General features: G+C 38.8%; 1 protein-coding gene across 1 annotated transcript; it reads right to left on the bottom strand.

Moving 5' to 3' along the window:
* Window positions 1–2,240: 2,240 nt before the first annotated feature.
* LOC133019301 (complement factor B-like) lies at window positions 2,241–13,696 on the bottom strand. The gene is made up of 18 exons (XM_061085726.1): window positions 13,602–13,696; window positions 12,280–12,486; window positions 11,976–12,161; window positions 11,694–11,870; window positions 11,136–11,222; window positions 10,391–10,530; window positions 8,390–8,537; window positions 8,162–8,293; window positions 7,333–7,443; window positions 7,104–7,238; window positions 5,730–5,839; window positions 5,371–5,500; window positions 5,041–5,179; window positions 4,763–4,839; window positions 3,350–3,450; window positions 3,138–3,267; window positions 2,889–2,938; window positions 2,241–2,783 (listed from the first exon to the last, which is right to left on the bottom strand). Exons 1-18 carry the CDS (start codon window positions 13,657–13,659, stop codon window positions 2,607–2,609), a joined length of 2,295 nt encoding a protein of 764 aa, XP_060941709.1. The 5' UTR covers window positions 13,660–13,696; the 3' UTR covers window positions 2,241–2,606.

The following is a 13,696-nucleotide window of genomic DNA, read 5'->3' as shown; positions in this document are numbered from 1 at the left end:
TTGACAAGTTTGATGTATTTCATAAACTCAGTTTGGACAAATTACCCAGAAGGATATTGGACGTTACACTTTAATAACAAGGAACACCTCCTCCCCCGTTTGTAATGTGATAGCGAAGCTTCAGGATCAGCAGAAACCTTGCATGTCAGCGTGACCTGCTTTTCTGAGCACAAATTGCCGGAAAAGTGTATGTATGCAGTTCCTAATGGTAGTAATTTCTAAAATGGCCCATAAGGTTGATTTAGGGATTGCAGAGAGACGGATCAGCCAGAGTTTAAACAGTAGGATGCTTCATCAGGAATATGCTGCGTGTGCTTGCGTTGAATAGGGAGTGAGGAAGAAGGGGGAGGGGGGGAGGGGTCAGTGAGGCTGCCCTGAATATATATATGCCGTCTCCATTGATGATGCTTTATCCAAACACTAATCCGTTTAGGTGCAGATTGATTCCAGTCGAAAGGGTTTCAGCTTTGTGTAAATTGGAGGCCGGGGATAGGACGTTTGCATTATCAGCTGATGCTCCAAACAATAAAAAGACAGAGCGGCTCCTGAGATCCCCCCCGGTGGGATTTAATTAGGAGTGGTCCTCGTTTTACAGCATCTTAGACCAGGAGAAGGTTTCATTCAATTATGCCTCTCCCATTCGTCCCTCCTCTCACACAGTCTGTCTTCTTCTGTCTCTGCCTCCCTTCCTCATCCCGTTCCCCCCTCTTCCCTCTCTCCCAATTAGTTAAAGGGAAACCAGATGAATGCTCCCATGGGAGGCTGCTACATCACTGACCCGACGCACCACCACAACACACACACACATGCACAACCAGGACCCACCCTCATACATGGGGTTCACCATGTCAGAAAATTAATGTTGAAAATTCCCCACTGTTCTGACATTTAGCCAATATGCCAAGAGAATTTCTAAATGTAAATTTTCACTGAGGCAAATGCGTAATGGTCAAACCAGGCCCAGTTACACAGTCAGATAACACGATTTGAAGCCATAAACTGGCTCGGAGCAAAATGAATCATTCAGTGGACAGTTATTTGTGGGCTGTAAAAACAGGGCCATGAACGTCAAACTCAGTTCATCCCCATCTGAAGGCCAGAGAGGGGAAGAAAAAAAAAACTAATCACCCACCAAAACAAGAACTTAACTTTCCACTAAATCTAATTTGAATGATCTGACTCGGCCCACTGCCATGCCGAGTGTCCGCATTGCGTAGGGCGGCGCAGAGAGCTGGAAATGGGCCCTGAGTCACTGACCTGAGGGGGAGCTGGACGGCTCCCTCAGCAGAGCAGCGTCCATAAAAGAGTTTTAATGAAACCTTTTTAAGTGCTGTAGTAATTCTTTTTTCCCTTTTTGATGCATGTGTGGAAAAGGCTTGACAGATAAAAACTGTATAACAAGCTGTGGTTGTACGTCATGTAAATTATGATAATAACAAATCCTACTTCAAATCATTCTCTGAGTGTCCTCCTGCATAGAGACAATGATGAATGTGCAACTTACAAAATATTGAGGGTGGTGTTATTTTATCTCTCTCATGCCAGGTTTTGAGGGACCTTTCCCTTTCTTTAAAGTTGTGAGATAGGGCTCATTTAGAGGAGTAATATCCACAAGTGAGTGCAATTTGGTGCAGCCAGATTGAATTTAAGGTCACTGCTTTGCTTGGCGGATGTATTATGTAGTGCCACTGTTTTCACCCTGATTATTGTCTGTTCATTCAATATCAGATTGGAAACCCTATTAAGGAGAACAAGGCAGAAGTGTAAATATGATATAAAACCTCAATCATGCAGATTCAGATATGGACAAGCCAGACCCAGGAATTTGGGATGTTTTTCAACATTTTCCCAGAGAATAATTCATGGATCTTGATATTAAAATCTCTAATTTTAGGGGACTAATCTCATCTATTGATCTAATCTGTGTGAATTTTGGTTTTGGCTGTTGGGCTTTCGTGGAGGTATGCTGTGTACTTTGCTGAGGGCCATTTGAGTTTATAGTCTTCTTTTGTTTGTTTTATCAAATTGTGACTTGTGTGTGATTTGGTTGTACTAAGAGATAACGACATGGATAAACTCAGTTTATCACTAGACTAAATAAAAGAGTAAATACAATGATTCAGGATCATACTGTAGGTACAATGTACCTGACAAAGCAAAAGGAAATTATCACAATAGAAAATTATCATAAGCAACACATCATAAAGTCAGTCAGTGACATTAAAAAGAAAAATCAAGACCCAGGTTAATACTGATTTATTGAGTGGTTTTCAAACTGGTTAACCACTTAAAATGGTGAATAAATGAATGTGCAGACAAGATACAGGTCTGATAAACATAACTGACAATAATTGGTCCTTTTGAGAAGTAGTGATGCCACGATGTTTTGAAACATGATGTCAATTTGTGAACATGTATGTATTTGATAAGAACATTTGTAATTTGCCTCTTTCCATTCTAGCCCACAGTCTGAAAATACATATTGAATGAGTGTTGCATGAATTCAATCATCCTCAATCATCCAGCTAAATAACATAAACCAATGTTATTGAAAAAATAAATCATATAAATGAAATGGTGAACCAAACTGCAGCAAATAGATGAATTTAGTTTTCCAAAAACTGAAGTGGAGCAAAATCGTCCTGCGTGTCATTTGCCAGGACAGATTTAAGAAAAGGGACGACTCTGAAAAGATTAACGTGGAAATCTCTGGAGTTGGCAGTCGACTCACGGAGGGCCCCCGACGTGCAAAGATTATCGGTTCCCCAGCTCACCACGCCAACCTGTGGAAGAGGTCGTTGGTTACTTTACATCTTCAGCAAGAACTCACACGGTCAAACTGTTATCTCAGCATAACATTTAATACGTGGATAACAACAGCTGTTCACCTGTATAGTACGATGCACGTAGTGTTTGAATACAGCTCCTCCAGAGTCACCTGTCCCCAAAAACACACACACATATGGTCACAATAAGAATAATAGACTTCAGATTCTGGCCATTCTTTAGTGTATAAACTGCTTCTTCTGTCATTTTCCCCGTATGTGTGTTGGTGAAATTATCTCAGCTCATTTCAAGGATGTCTATGTGATAACTACCTGCTCCTTGTCAAGTAGAGCAATAACCTTAACACATACCTGAGCATGCAATGTGATCTCTAAAAGGAGTCTGACCACCGGTGCACAGGAAGTTGTCAGTCACAGCGACCTTTGGATTCTCCGCGGTTATGCCTTTTGCATGTAGTGCATGTCTGATACAGTCATCCCTCTGCATGGGAGATGGACCACAGCTTTAGGATTTGAGTTGAACAAACTAGACGCACATCACAGCTCAAGGATTTTAAACTCACACTATCGCCAAGTTTAGCGTGGACATCTTTTTCCTCGAGGGCGCGTCCCAAGTTCGTCAGGAAACTGAGTTTTTCCAGCTGATCTTTCAGCACACGCTGCTCTGCAGAGACACACAAAAAGACAGAGGCTCAACAGATGCAAGGCCACTGAATTGACAGGGGTAAATTATGTTACATGACATTACACTCACTGAAGGGTCTTTGGACTGAGGATATTTACATGTGAGACATTGTGAGGTACAAGAAAAATTAGAAACATGAGCATTTTGATTTGAAGACCAATTCACAAAACCGCTTCAACAGCTTCAACATCTCATTATAGTTTTGTTACCCTGACTCCTGCGGCCTGTCAAGCTTCAGCCTCAATGAAGCTAAAATATGAATAATATGAATAATTAAAATAAAAACAATAATATTAATATTACTTCTACTACTTATATTAATAATAATAATAATACTTATATTGTAGTAACTTTATACCCATAGTACTTATCTAAACAAGGTTACTTAGTTACTTACAAAATACATGGGAATAAAACAACACAGAACAAAACCAAAATCAGAAAGATAACATTAAAGAGAAACGAGTCGTGAGCTGCTCCATTCATTTTGCTTCACCCTGTGTACACACAGCAGATAAATGACATGAGTTCGAGCAATAGATAATTTAAGTGAAATGGGGACAGGGCCCTCTCCATCGCCGGCTCCCCTCCCATTATCTGATTCCCCCCCTCAATAGAAGTTTTCAAAAGTCATCTGAAAACAGATTTTTTTCATAACCTTTCAATGTTCCCAGATTTTTGTTAGTATTATTATTATTATTATTATTATTATTATTATTATTGTTAATACTTAAAATTAATTTGACTGTTATTTTTGTGTTGTAAAGCACTTTGGAAAGCTGGAAATTAAAGTGCTATATTAATAAAGTTGAAGTTAAAGTTGAATTTAGTGCCATTAAACCTCGTCCACACATGAAAAAAGAAATTGTTAGAATGCCAAAGTTCAGAAAGGAGCAGAGCCAAAAGAGACAAATTCCCCATCACTATAAACTAGTGAACTGGAAACATTAACATTTATTCAGATACTGTGTTCTCAAACTGATGGACCATGAGCCTAATCAGCTAGTCAGCAAAACCTTATAAAAATTCGCCAAAGACTGACTGACTGCGAAAAATAAGAGTACTGCTTATGTGTCTAATATCAAGGACCCACTGCTTTTGAGTAAATCGTCCATCAATGTTATAAATAAAACTGCATATAAGTGGTGAGAGAATTGACAGGTGAATGACTTGTAGCTCAGGAATGGGCCGATAAAGGTCACAAAAAGTGAGGATGGCCATCTTTGTAAGCTTTTAATTACAAATGACCTCTGTGACAGTGTGACATTGTGTGGGTGGAAGTAGCACACACCTTGTTGCTTGAGGGTGGATTCCCCCACCAGTTGCAGAGCGTCACTGGTCTCCTGGGTGCCAGGAATGCAAATACGTCTGATGGAGACAGCAAAAACAATATGACATGAAGTAACTCGTAATATGGGACATTTAGCAATAAAGAACAAGTGCAGTATAGTCTATTACTCACATGATTTTTGTTTATGTGTGAGATGGTAAGAAGTACTATTTTATCAATATATCTCTAGGCAGGACTAAGAATCAAGTTTAAGCACAAACAACAGCATGAGTTGTTACCTGACGGAAGAGGAGATTTGAACGTATTCCTCCAGTTGGATGAGAGCGACATCGTAGTCATAGAACTCCTCCACGCCTTCCTTCACCTTAGCCTTAAGATTGTACTTTGGGTGTAATATGAAGGTTTTTACTCTTTTTACTGCAAAAGAGATGAGGTCACATGTTAGTAATGGTGTTACTGTCATCATGCAGAGAGCAGAAAACCTAGTCAAACTCATTTGAAATCAAAATCATTAATTCTAATTCTAATTCATATAATTGCTACAATGATGATAACCTGCAGATGAGAGGCAGGCTTATGCATTCAGACATCAAATAAACATTTATTACCTTTGCCATTTCCATCATCAATCTCAACTGTCAAGTGCTCTGGTAAATCGCCGAATTTGAAGCAGTGAGCAGCGGTCAGAATGAACTTGGGGGTCACCAGAGAGCCAAGGCACTTCCTTGTTCCTTCATTCTTGAGATTTAAATGATAAGTAAATACAGTTCAGTTGTTAAAGCAGGAGGCAATTTCTAATGCGTCCTACTGTGTTTTCAATACATCAAATATTTCTAACCAATAGAACCCTCTAAATTTGAATAGTTAAAAAGACTCATTGTGGGAAGGGTTGTAAATATTCATGTTTTCATCCTTGCAAACATTTCTCAAACTCTAATGAAGTTAAATGAAATACTGAAACATGCACCTGAACCACGATGTTCGCCCACCATGGATACATCTTCCTCTGGCTGTCTTTGGAACCGTCCCCTTCATAATCCTTGTGAAGACCACATAGGCCCTTAACGTCGCCTTCATCTGCATTAAAGAAATCCATAGAGAATAAATTAAATGGAGATAATGTTCCTGAATACGAAAACATTCTGGTTATATCAGACTCAACAATTAGATTAAACATTGCAGTCATTTGTCACAAGGTTTTTATTCTAATGTTCCTTTTTTTTCAGATACATTAAGGACCATTTGGGATTCAGTGTCTTGAGCCCATTTCATCATTAAATTACATTTCATTCATTTGGCAGTTGGTCTCATCCAAAGCAACTTTCAGTAAAATGCATTTAACCTCTGAAGGTACATTAGTTTTCAATTGCAGCAAAAACTGTAAGTGTGAGACACATTTTCAAACACATGTTCGAGCTGCGAATGAATTGTTCAGTGGACATAATGATCAGGACTTGCACCAGATGTTTGAAGAGAATCTGTACAGTGTAAATGCAAACTGAACCGTATTACCACATCTTAAAGAAAAAAGATCTGCCCATCAAGTTGAAAGGTGACTTGTCCCCGTCATCCTGTTAGTTGAAAGCAAGCACGACTAAAGTTACAGGTCTTAGCAGTAACTAGCAAATCCTGATTTAGAAAGGAATTACGTATTCGTAGTAAATAGATAACAAGCATTTAAATATTAGGTGTAGATTCAAAGATGTGTGGATCTTATGGTGTTATCGCAGATCATTTTTTTAAGCATCAAATAACCAAAATAGAAAAAAATTGTACTTGAACAAAGATCAGTGTCATCAGAACTTCCAAAACTGACAGAAAACACCTTTGAGAAAATGTATTTGTCGGGTACTTGACTCTTTCCTTGGACATGTCCCATCCAATAATATGAAAGGGGTGAGGACCATGAATGTCTGAAAAAAACTATCCTGGCAAAATGTTTTGGGTGTTTTCATCTTGAGTGCAATTCCTCTTAATGTGAAAATTGTGTATAGTATTTAATGGTCCATTCTATCGGATGGATATAGACATGATGCCCGTGTAAAGTTTAAATGTGATCCAGAGGGAGATTTGATCACATCTGTCCATGCAGTGGTGTCAGGCTGTGTATCATAGAGAGACATTACAGATCTAGAGTGATGACTGCGCCTGCTCCTAAGCACTTTAGGAAACAAGACAGAGCTTTGTTCTCCCCTCCCCCCCAGTCATGATCATGTATCTCCTGCGTGTCAAAGTGGAGAATGGGGATGAATGCTGGGGTGTATTTTAACACGCAAATGCATCATTGAACTGAAAATGGAAACGTGTCATGAGATTCATTTAGCCTTCTGACATCACTCACCAATTATTTCATCGAAGGTCTCCTGCAAATTCTCAATGTCCTTCAGTCTGAAGTAATGCCGGCCACCGAGGCCTGCTGTGAGCGGCTGCAGGTCGTCATCATAGATCTCAGCTCCAATGGCAAAAATGTAAATGTCTGTAGCAGGAGGGCGCATGGCATGAGAAGTTAAAACACAAACATCAGCACAGCAACAGAAATTTAAAAGCAGCAACACATAAATAAAACTCACCAAGGAATTCCTCTCTTGATTGAGTCCCTGGTTCACTGGTGTGGTTCATATAAATCATTTGCTTTATTCTTTCCACACTGGGCAAAGGTGAGCCGCCCATATTATAAGCACCTGCAATAAAAGAAGACAATACGTTTAAATTATGATCAACAAGTCTATGTGTATCCGAGGACAATTAAAGGTTCAGTATGTAAGATTTAGGTGAAAGGGATCTATTGGCAGGGATGGGCCCTCTATATTTAAATACTTTATATTTACATTGGGAGAGGGTCCTCACTATGTAGCCTGCCATGTTGTTGTTTTTTATTTAACTGAAGAAAGTAAAGTTACATCCATTCCTTAATGGCGGATAGGCACTCTGTTAGGACATTCACACAGCTGGCATTGTCTGGCTTGAACGACAAGTATATTTGGGTGTCTGGTGACGTCTCCTAATGGGAGCATGTAGAGCGCAATTAGTATGGGACTAAGAATGGAACCTTGTGGCAGTGAGGCCAAGAATCAGGTGTTATTTCCAATGGAAATTGAGATTTGTCTATCTGAGAGATAGGACTTGAACCATCTAAGGGCAGTTCCAGATATGCCGACACATTGTGTTAGTCTATTGACCAGAATGTTATGATCATTGGTGTGAAATGTGGCACTAAGGTCAAGGAGCAGTAATACGGCGGAATCACCAGCGTCGATATAAAATAAAAGCCCTATAATTCAGCTCTATATAAAGTTTTGCAGCAACAAATCAAATATTGTGCTTTTTTATTAAGACAACTTGCTTAAGAGGAAGTGATTCTATAAATGTTTTCGCCATTACGGTGATCAAGAAAATTACCATCAGTAAAAAGGATGATGACATGACGATGTTCCTTAAAACCTTCCTCTTTCACTCGTATCTTTATCATTGCCATTTGCTCCAGGAAGGTCTTGAAGACGAGATTCAGATCAGTTCCAGCAGTGTTTCTGTCTGGGAATCCAAGCACATAGTAAAACACAACATCAGGCTCAAGCTGTGTTTGATAAAACAATACTCCCAACAACATCTCTGATCTGTTTTACTCACCGCCTACTTTAAACTTTTCCAGCTGTTGCTTGACGCTGTCCTTGTGGTTCATTTTGCCGTCCAAGAAGTCAATTATGTCGACAACTTTGTATATCTCAGAGGAGAAAAAGAGGACTTCATAATTTGGAGTCACAGTAAAGGATGAAATCTGAGGAGACATAAGTGAAACCGTTGAATATCAGGTGTGTGAAGTTTAGTATTATCTGAGTTTTGTGAGCACATGTGAACTCGTGGCACATTCTGTGAAATATTTTGTTAATGCAACACCTCCATATGTATCAAACTGCTTATGGTTGTTTTTTTGTTGAGTAATTGACTCATTTATCAGCAGAAAGATTTTCCCATAGTGTGCATTGACTTCGAGCCAGGGGATTCTCGCCAAGAGGCATCAATCAAGATTATGATGTGTAATTCATAATGAAATTTCATTCTAATGGGCTGTTGTCCTGACAGTCTAATGGGATGAGATTATGTTTGTACATGTTGAGTGTTCAGTGTGCCAAATGTGATTCTAAAAGTGTGTCAGGCTTCGTATGTCAGCTTAAACCAAACATATGGTCATTCATATAACTACAGATAGTGAAATCGACTCCTCCCGTCCTCTTAATGGGATCAGTGTTATGACATCCATAGACAATATATACATTTGGATGTACATCAGTGTGATAAGAACTACCTTGACTGAAACCACCAGTCCAACATTATACAAATGTTTTGTTTTACATAGTTACAGGTCAAGTTGGAATCAAGGTAGTTGTAGTAACCCCTTGTTTACAGCCATTGTGCTAAGCTACGATAACAAGCGGCTGCCTCAAATTCATATATAAAGATGAACAATGCATCGGCACCTCCTCCAGCTATTCAGAAATTAATCCAAAATACCCTGCATACGAATGCTGCCATCTTGAGCATTTGGAGCCATAGTCTGTGCATTGGCGAGCCACAGTAGCCAATTACCGATGATTCATGCGTTTGACCACTTCCCCTCATTTATATAGCATAAATAATTAAAATCAAACTGACTGGGAAAATTTACATTTGAACATACATAAAATGACAGGAACAATCTTTGAGAAAAATATATTAATGTTTACTTTGATCCACGTCTCATCTGCTAACGTGGAGCAGGCAGGGCTTAAGACCTTTACTGCAGCCAGCCAACAGGGGGCCATCAAGACGCTTTGGCTTAAATTTCGGTGAGGGATTGGTGGGGGTGGGGGGCTACCTTTACTCATAGGACAGCATAAAGGTGGACAGTAAGAAATATTTAATGAAATAAATCAATCAAGATAAAAATATACAAAAGAATGATAAAAATGAAATATTCCAATACACTTGTAAAATGTATCATGAAATATTCATTAATTTAGCATCTTTTCACAACAACCTTTATTGCAAACCTTTTGATTGAGTTTTACTTTCAGCAGTTTTTGTTTTATCACAATCATTGCCAAAGTAAAGCAAAAGAATGTTTTTTTATTTCAACATAAAATCAATTTCTGTTTTAACAACACAGTTTTTCCTTAATTATCCTTTTAGTTCAAAATGCAACATGGCAAAAAGTCTCTCTCCGCCAATTAAGAGAAACAAGACAAATCAAATGAAAAGATTGTTGATTTGATGTGAATGTGCAGGCGTTTTATAGCTACATGACATTCTGACCCATAACTAATAGGCTAATGGCTTCCTGTGTCATGCACAATATGAGCTGTAACATTTTCATTATATTCCTCACGAGAGCAAGTGATTGATTAAATGTCCAGACGGCTCACACTAACTGCTGTATTGTGACATATTTTAACAACTCAGCAAATGTATTGCCAACATCCATCAACAGCAGCTCGTACTTTCACCCCATGTGCATCTTTTAAACTGAGCCCACGGTCCCAATATAACTCAGGTCCCTACTTCCAGCACAATGCTGCTGACTGCAAATTCAGGTTTTACAAAAACGTTTACATAAAAACTACGTTGTTTGGTTTAACTTTGTTTGTTTCTTACCTTTGAAATAAGTTTGGTGACAGCCTCTTTTGCAGCAATGAGCTGTTTGTCCTCGATGCTCTCAGAAATATCCAAAGCAATATAGATGTTAAGAGTCCCATTTTTTGAAAGCCTGATTTTCTTCTCCTCCTGTGTGTCATCTGAACAAGCCATAACAAATTATGTTTATTTTTCCCTAAACATGTCATTACATTTTCATTTTTTATCTTGTCAACAGAGAAAAAAAGCCTTATATATTGAGAGCTTCTACAGTATTATCATTGTCTACATGAGTGGGTTTTTATTGAATGAATGAAAAAGTAGGATAAACTAATAAATAATCACTCATTTACTATCACTCATTATAGGATTCCCTTCACGGTTAAGAATACAGCCTCTGCACAAGAGAGCTCCACGCACTGCAAATTTTGAAAACACATGCAAATAAAATTGCAGTGCATGTGTCGTAAAATTGATGAAGATGTTTTCTTTATTTGCAGCGCGTTGAGTCCAACGTAAACATCCCCATGGCATGGAACTAACAACGAGACTGTTGACGAGATGTTTCAGGAGCTTCAGGAGCAGTGTTTTCAGTGGGAGAGAGACCTCTCTCTGCTAGTTCTCTTACCTTTGAAGACCTTTTACCAACACAAAAGACATAGCACACTAGAGGAAAGGGAAATACTGAAAAAGCATAATACGTCCCCTTTATATCATTAAAATATTCACATTAGGGTTAGGGTTAGGGTTAGCTCCTGACACTTACCGAGGGGATCTAAAGTGGCAAGGCTTTGTTCGATCGCACTGCCAAATGCCTCTGAAACCTCCAGGGGAGTGTCATAGGTATGTTTGTCTGGAAGAAGCAAAATTAAAAGAAGTTTTCAGTCACCGTGACGAAATGGATTGATACAAAACAACCCTCTCCCATCACTGCAGGGGCCGGAGCTCAGCTCTCAGCAGTTGATGTATTTACATTCATAGGTGGGGGGCATGGAAGTGCATGTAACTGGAATAGTGATTCCTACTGGTTGCTCAGCGTGCAACGTGAGCAGACCCAACCCAGATCCCAACGGGTCTTGGACTGGATATCTACATTATTAATATTTTGTATTTGTAGTCTATGACTCCCTCACTGGCTTTATTTTAGTTTTTACAAAATGTTGCAAATGATGTTCTATACCATGCAGTAACATGAATGTATGCAGTAACATGTGTGTATGTAATAACATGTATGTAGATCTCTTGCAGTAACATGTACTGTATGTAGGTGTCTTACAGGTTACATGCTATGTAGTATGCAGTAACATGTATGTAGGTGTCTTACAGTAACATGCTGGCTCTTTGCCCGTCCACTGGCCGCTCTCCTGACACACTCTTTCTTTCGACCCAACCAGAAACAGTTTGCCATTGCAACTGTATTTCACTGTGTCATCAATTCCAAACGCCTTTCCGATCCTTGAGGCTCCAGCTGGGACTCCAGGATCAGCACAGTTGGCTCCTGCTGCGGAAACACAAACAACAAAAGACCCTCACACATCTGTTATGAATGTGAATGTGTGTATAAGTGGAGAGTGAGTAGGGAAGCAGGTTGGTGTTCAGGACTCACAGTCACGGCTACAGATGGGAGTGGAGCCACTCCATTTCCCGTTTGGTAGGCACACACGCCTGCTTGAGCCTCGCATTGTGTAACCAGTGTAGCACTCATATGTGGTCTCATTGTCCACAAAGTACTTCTCCTGAGGAGGGCAGACGTTCCCCTCTTCCAGCACGTTGGGGTCTGGACATTCAACAACTGCAAAACAACACAAAACCCCCTGAGTTCTCGTGTAGAGCAGGAGGCCTGAGGCAAAGAGACATACACCTTCATCATCAGCATTATCATCATTATCATCATCATCATCATTACTCACTCCTGCATCTCTGAGGTTTAAATCTTTGGGGTCTGGGTTTCCAGCTGCCGTCTAGCTGGCACAGACGGGTCAGGGCAGGAAATGGATAAAAGCTCTCAGGACAGTGGTAGATCAACATGCTGCCCCTCCTCATCTGCTTGGTCAGTGTGTAGTTACCTCCTTCCATCTGCATGCCCTCCTCTGTGCAATTACACCAAACCCCACATCCTGAGAAGAAGAGAAACATTATTGGTACTCATATTATATTATTTTGCTCTCATTTTGTTGAAAGGAAATTTTACAAAATACCCGACAAGTACTCTTTACATCTATTTAAATGCTAATTTAAGTTTAAATAGATAAATAACAGAATGTATTACAAGGACAATGAGAATAGACTTTATTGAAAAGGTAGGAAGGAAAGAAAGAAAAATAATTCTCACATCATTCCTCCTCGAACAGATTATTAGACTTTCACAATACTTGTTTGTTTTTTGTCTTCTTCCGAAATAAGCTTATGACATTGGGGGTTATTGTTGTTATATTATGTTTAAATTAAATTTACCATAGTATATCAACAACAAAAACAAAGTCGTTATTGTCCGTATTAAAATATACAGGTACATTCTCACTGTTTATATTATTATTAGTGTTACGCAATATCTTATTTTCTAAATAAGACCAAAAGGAGTTTCGATATGTGCAATGTTAAAATAAATGAGTCACAGGTTCAGGTTCTGTTACAAGACAATGTCACTGGTCTTCTCTATGTCTAAGAAGTATAACTTGGTCAAACATAAGTTGTGTACTTTTTTATCTCTACAAAAATGATCATCAAACAAGTTGTTCTACAAAGCCGTTCCTCTTGGGCCAATCATTTACATGGTTCTCCTATTTTAGGAAGCTGCCTCCAGAACCTGATATTATGTAGATGTTAATTTTATGTTTTAAAGATAAATCCTTCCTCACAATTAATAAATCCCTCTTCAGTTGAAACATTCAGATTTCAGAGAGCAAAAGTTCTGACTACTGATAAAAATGTCCAAAGGGTTTTATATACTGGAATCCTAAGCAGCATTGTCATTTATATTAAAAAAAGGATTGTAACAGCAATGGAGATAATTAATTTACACAGTTGTGACTTAAAAATAACATATAACTGTTTTGAAAAAAACTATTTGAAAGTTTACTACTATGTTCCAAAGTAATCTACTTGAGTTACAGTAAATATTAAATACAGGTTTGAAGCTACTGGATGCCTTAAATTCCTTCAATCTATCTATTTATCTATATATAATATTTACCTGTGTGTATTTTTAAATCTAAGGATATAATAAACGTACCCATGCAGAGGAGACATGAAAAAACAGCAAACCAGCTCCAGCGGAGAGGAATTCCCATGTTGAAGCCTGAACTGGGGAAAGGTTTAAAAATGAGG

The sequence above is a fragment of the Limanda limanda genome, chromosome 14 (assembly GCF_963576545.1).
Source record: "Limanda limanda chromosome 14, fLimLim1.1, whole genome shotgun sequence".
Taxonomy (NCBI): domain Eukaryota; kingdom Metazoa; phylum Chordata; class Actinopteri; order Pleuronectiformes; family Pleuronectidae; genus Limanda; species Limanda limanda.
Note: the sequence above shows the minus strand (reverse complement) of the source record. Positions and strands in the feature narration are given on the sequence as shown.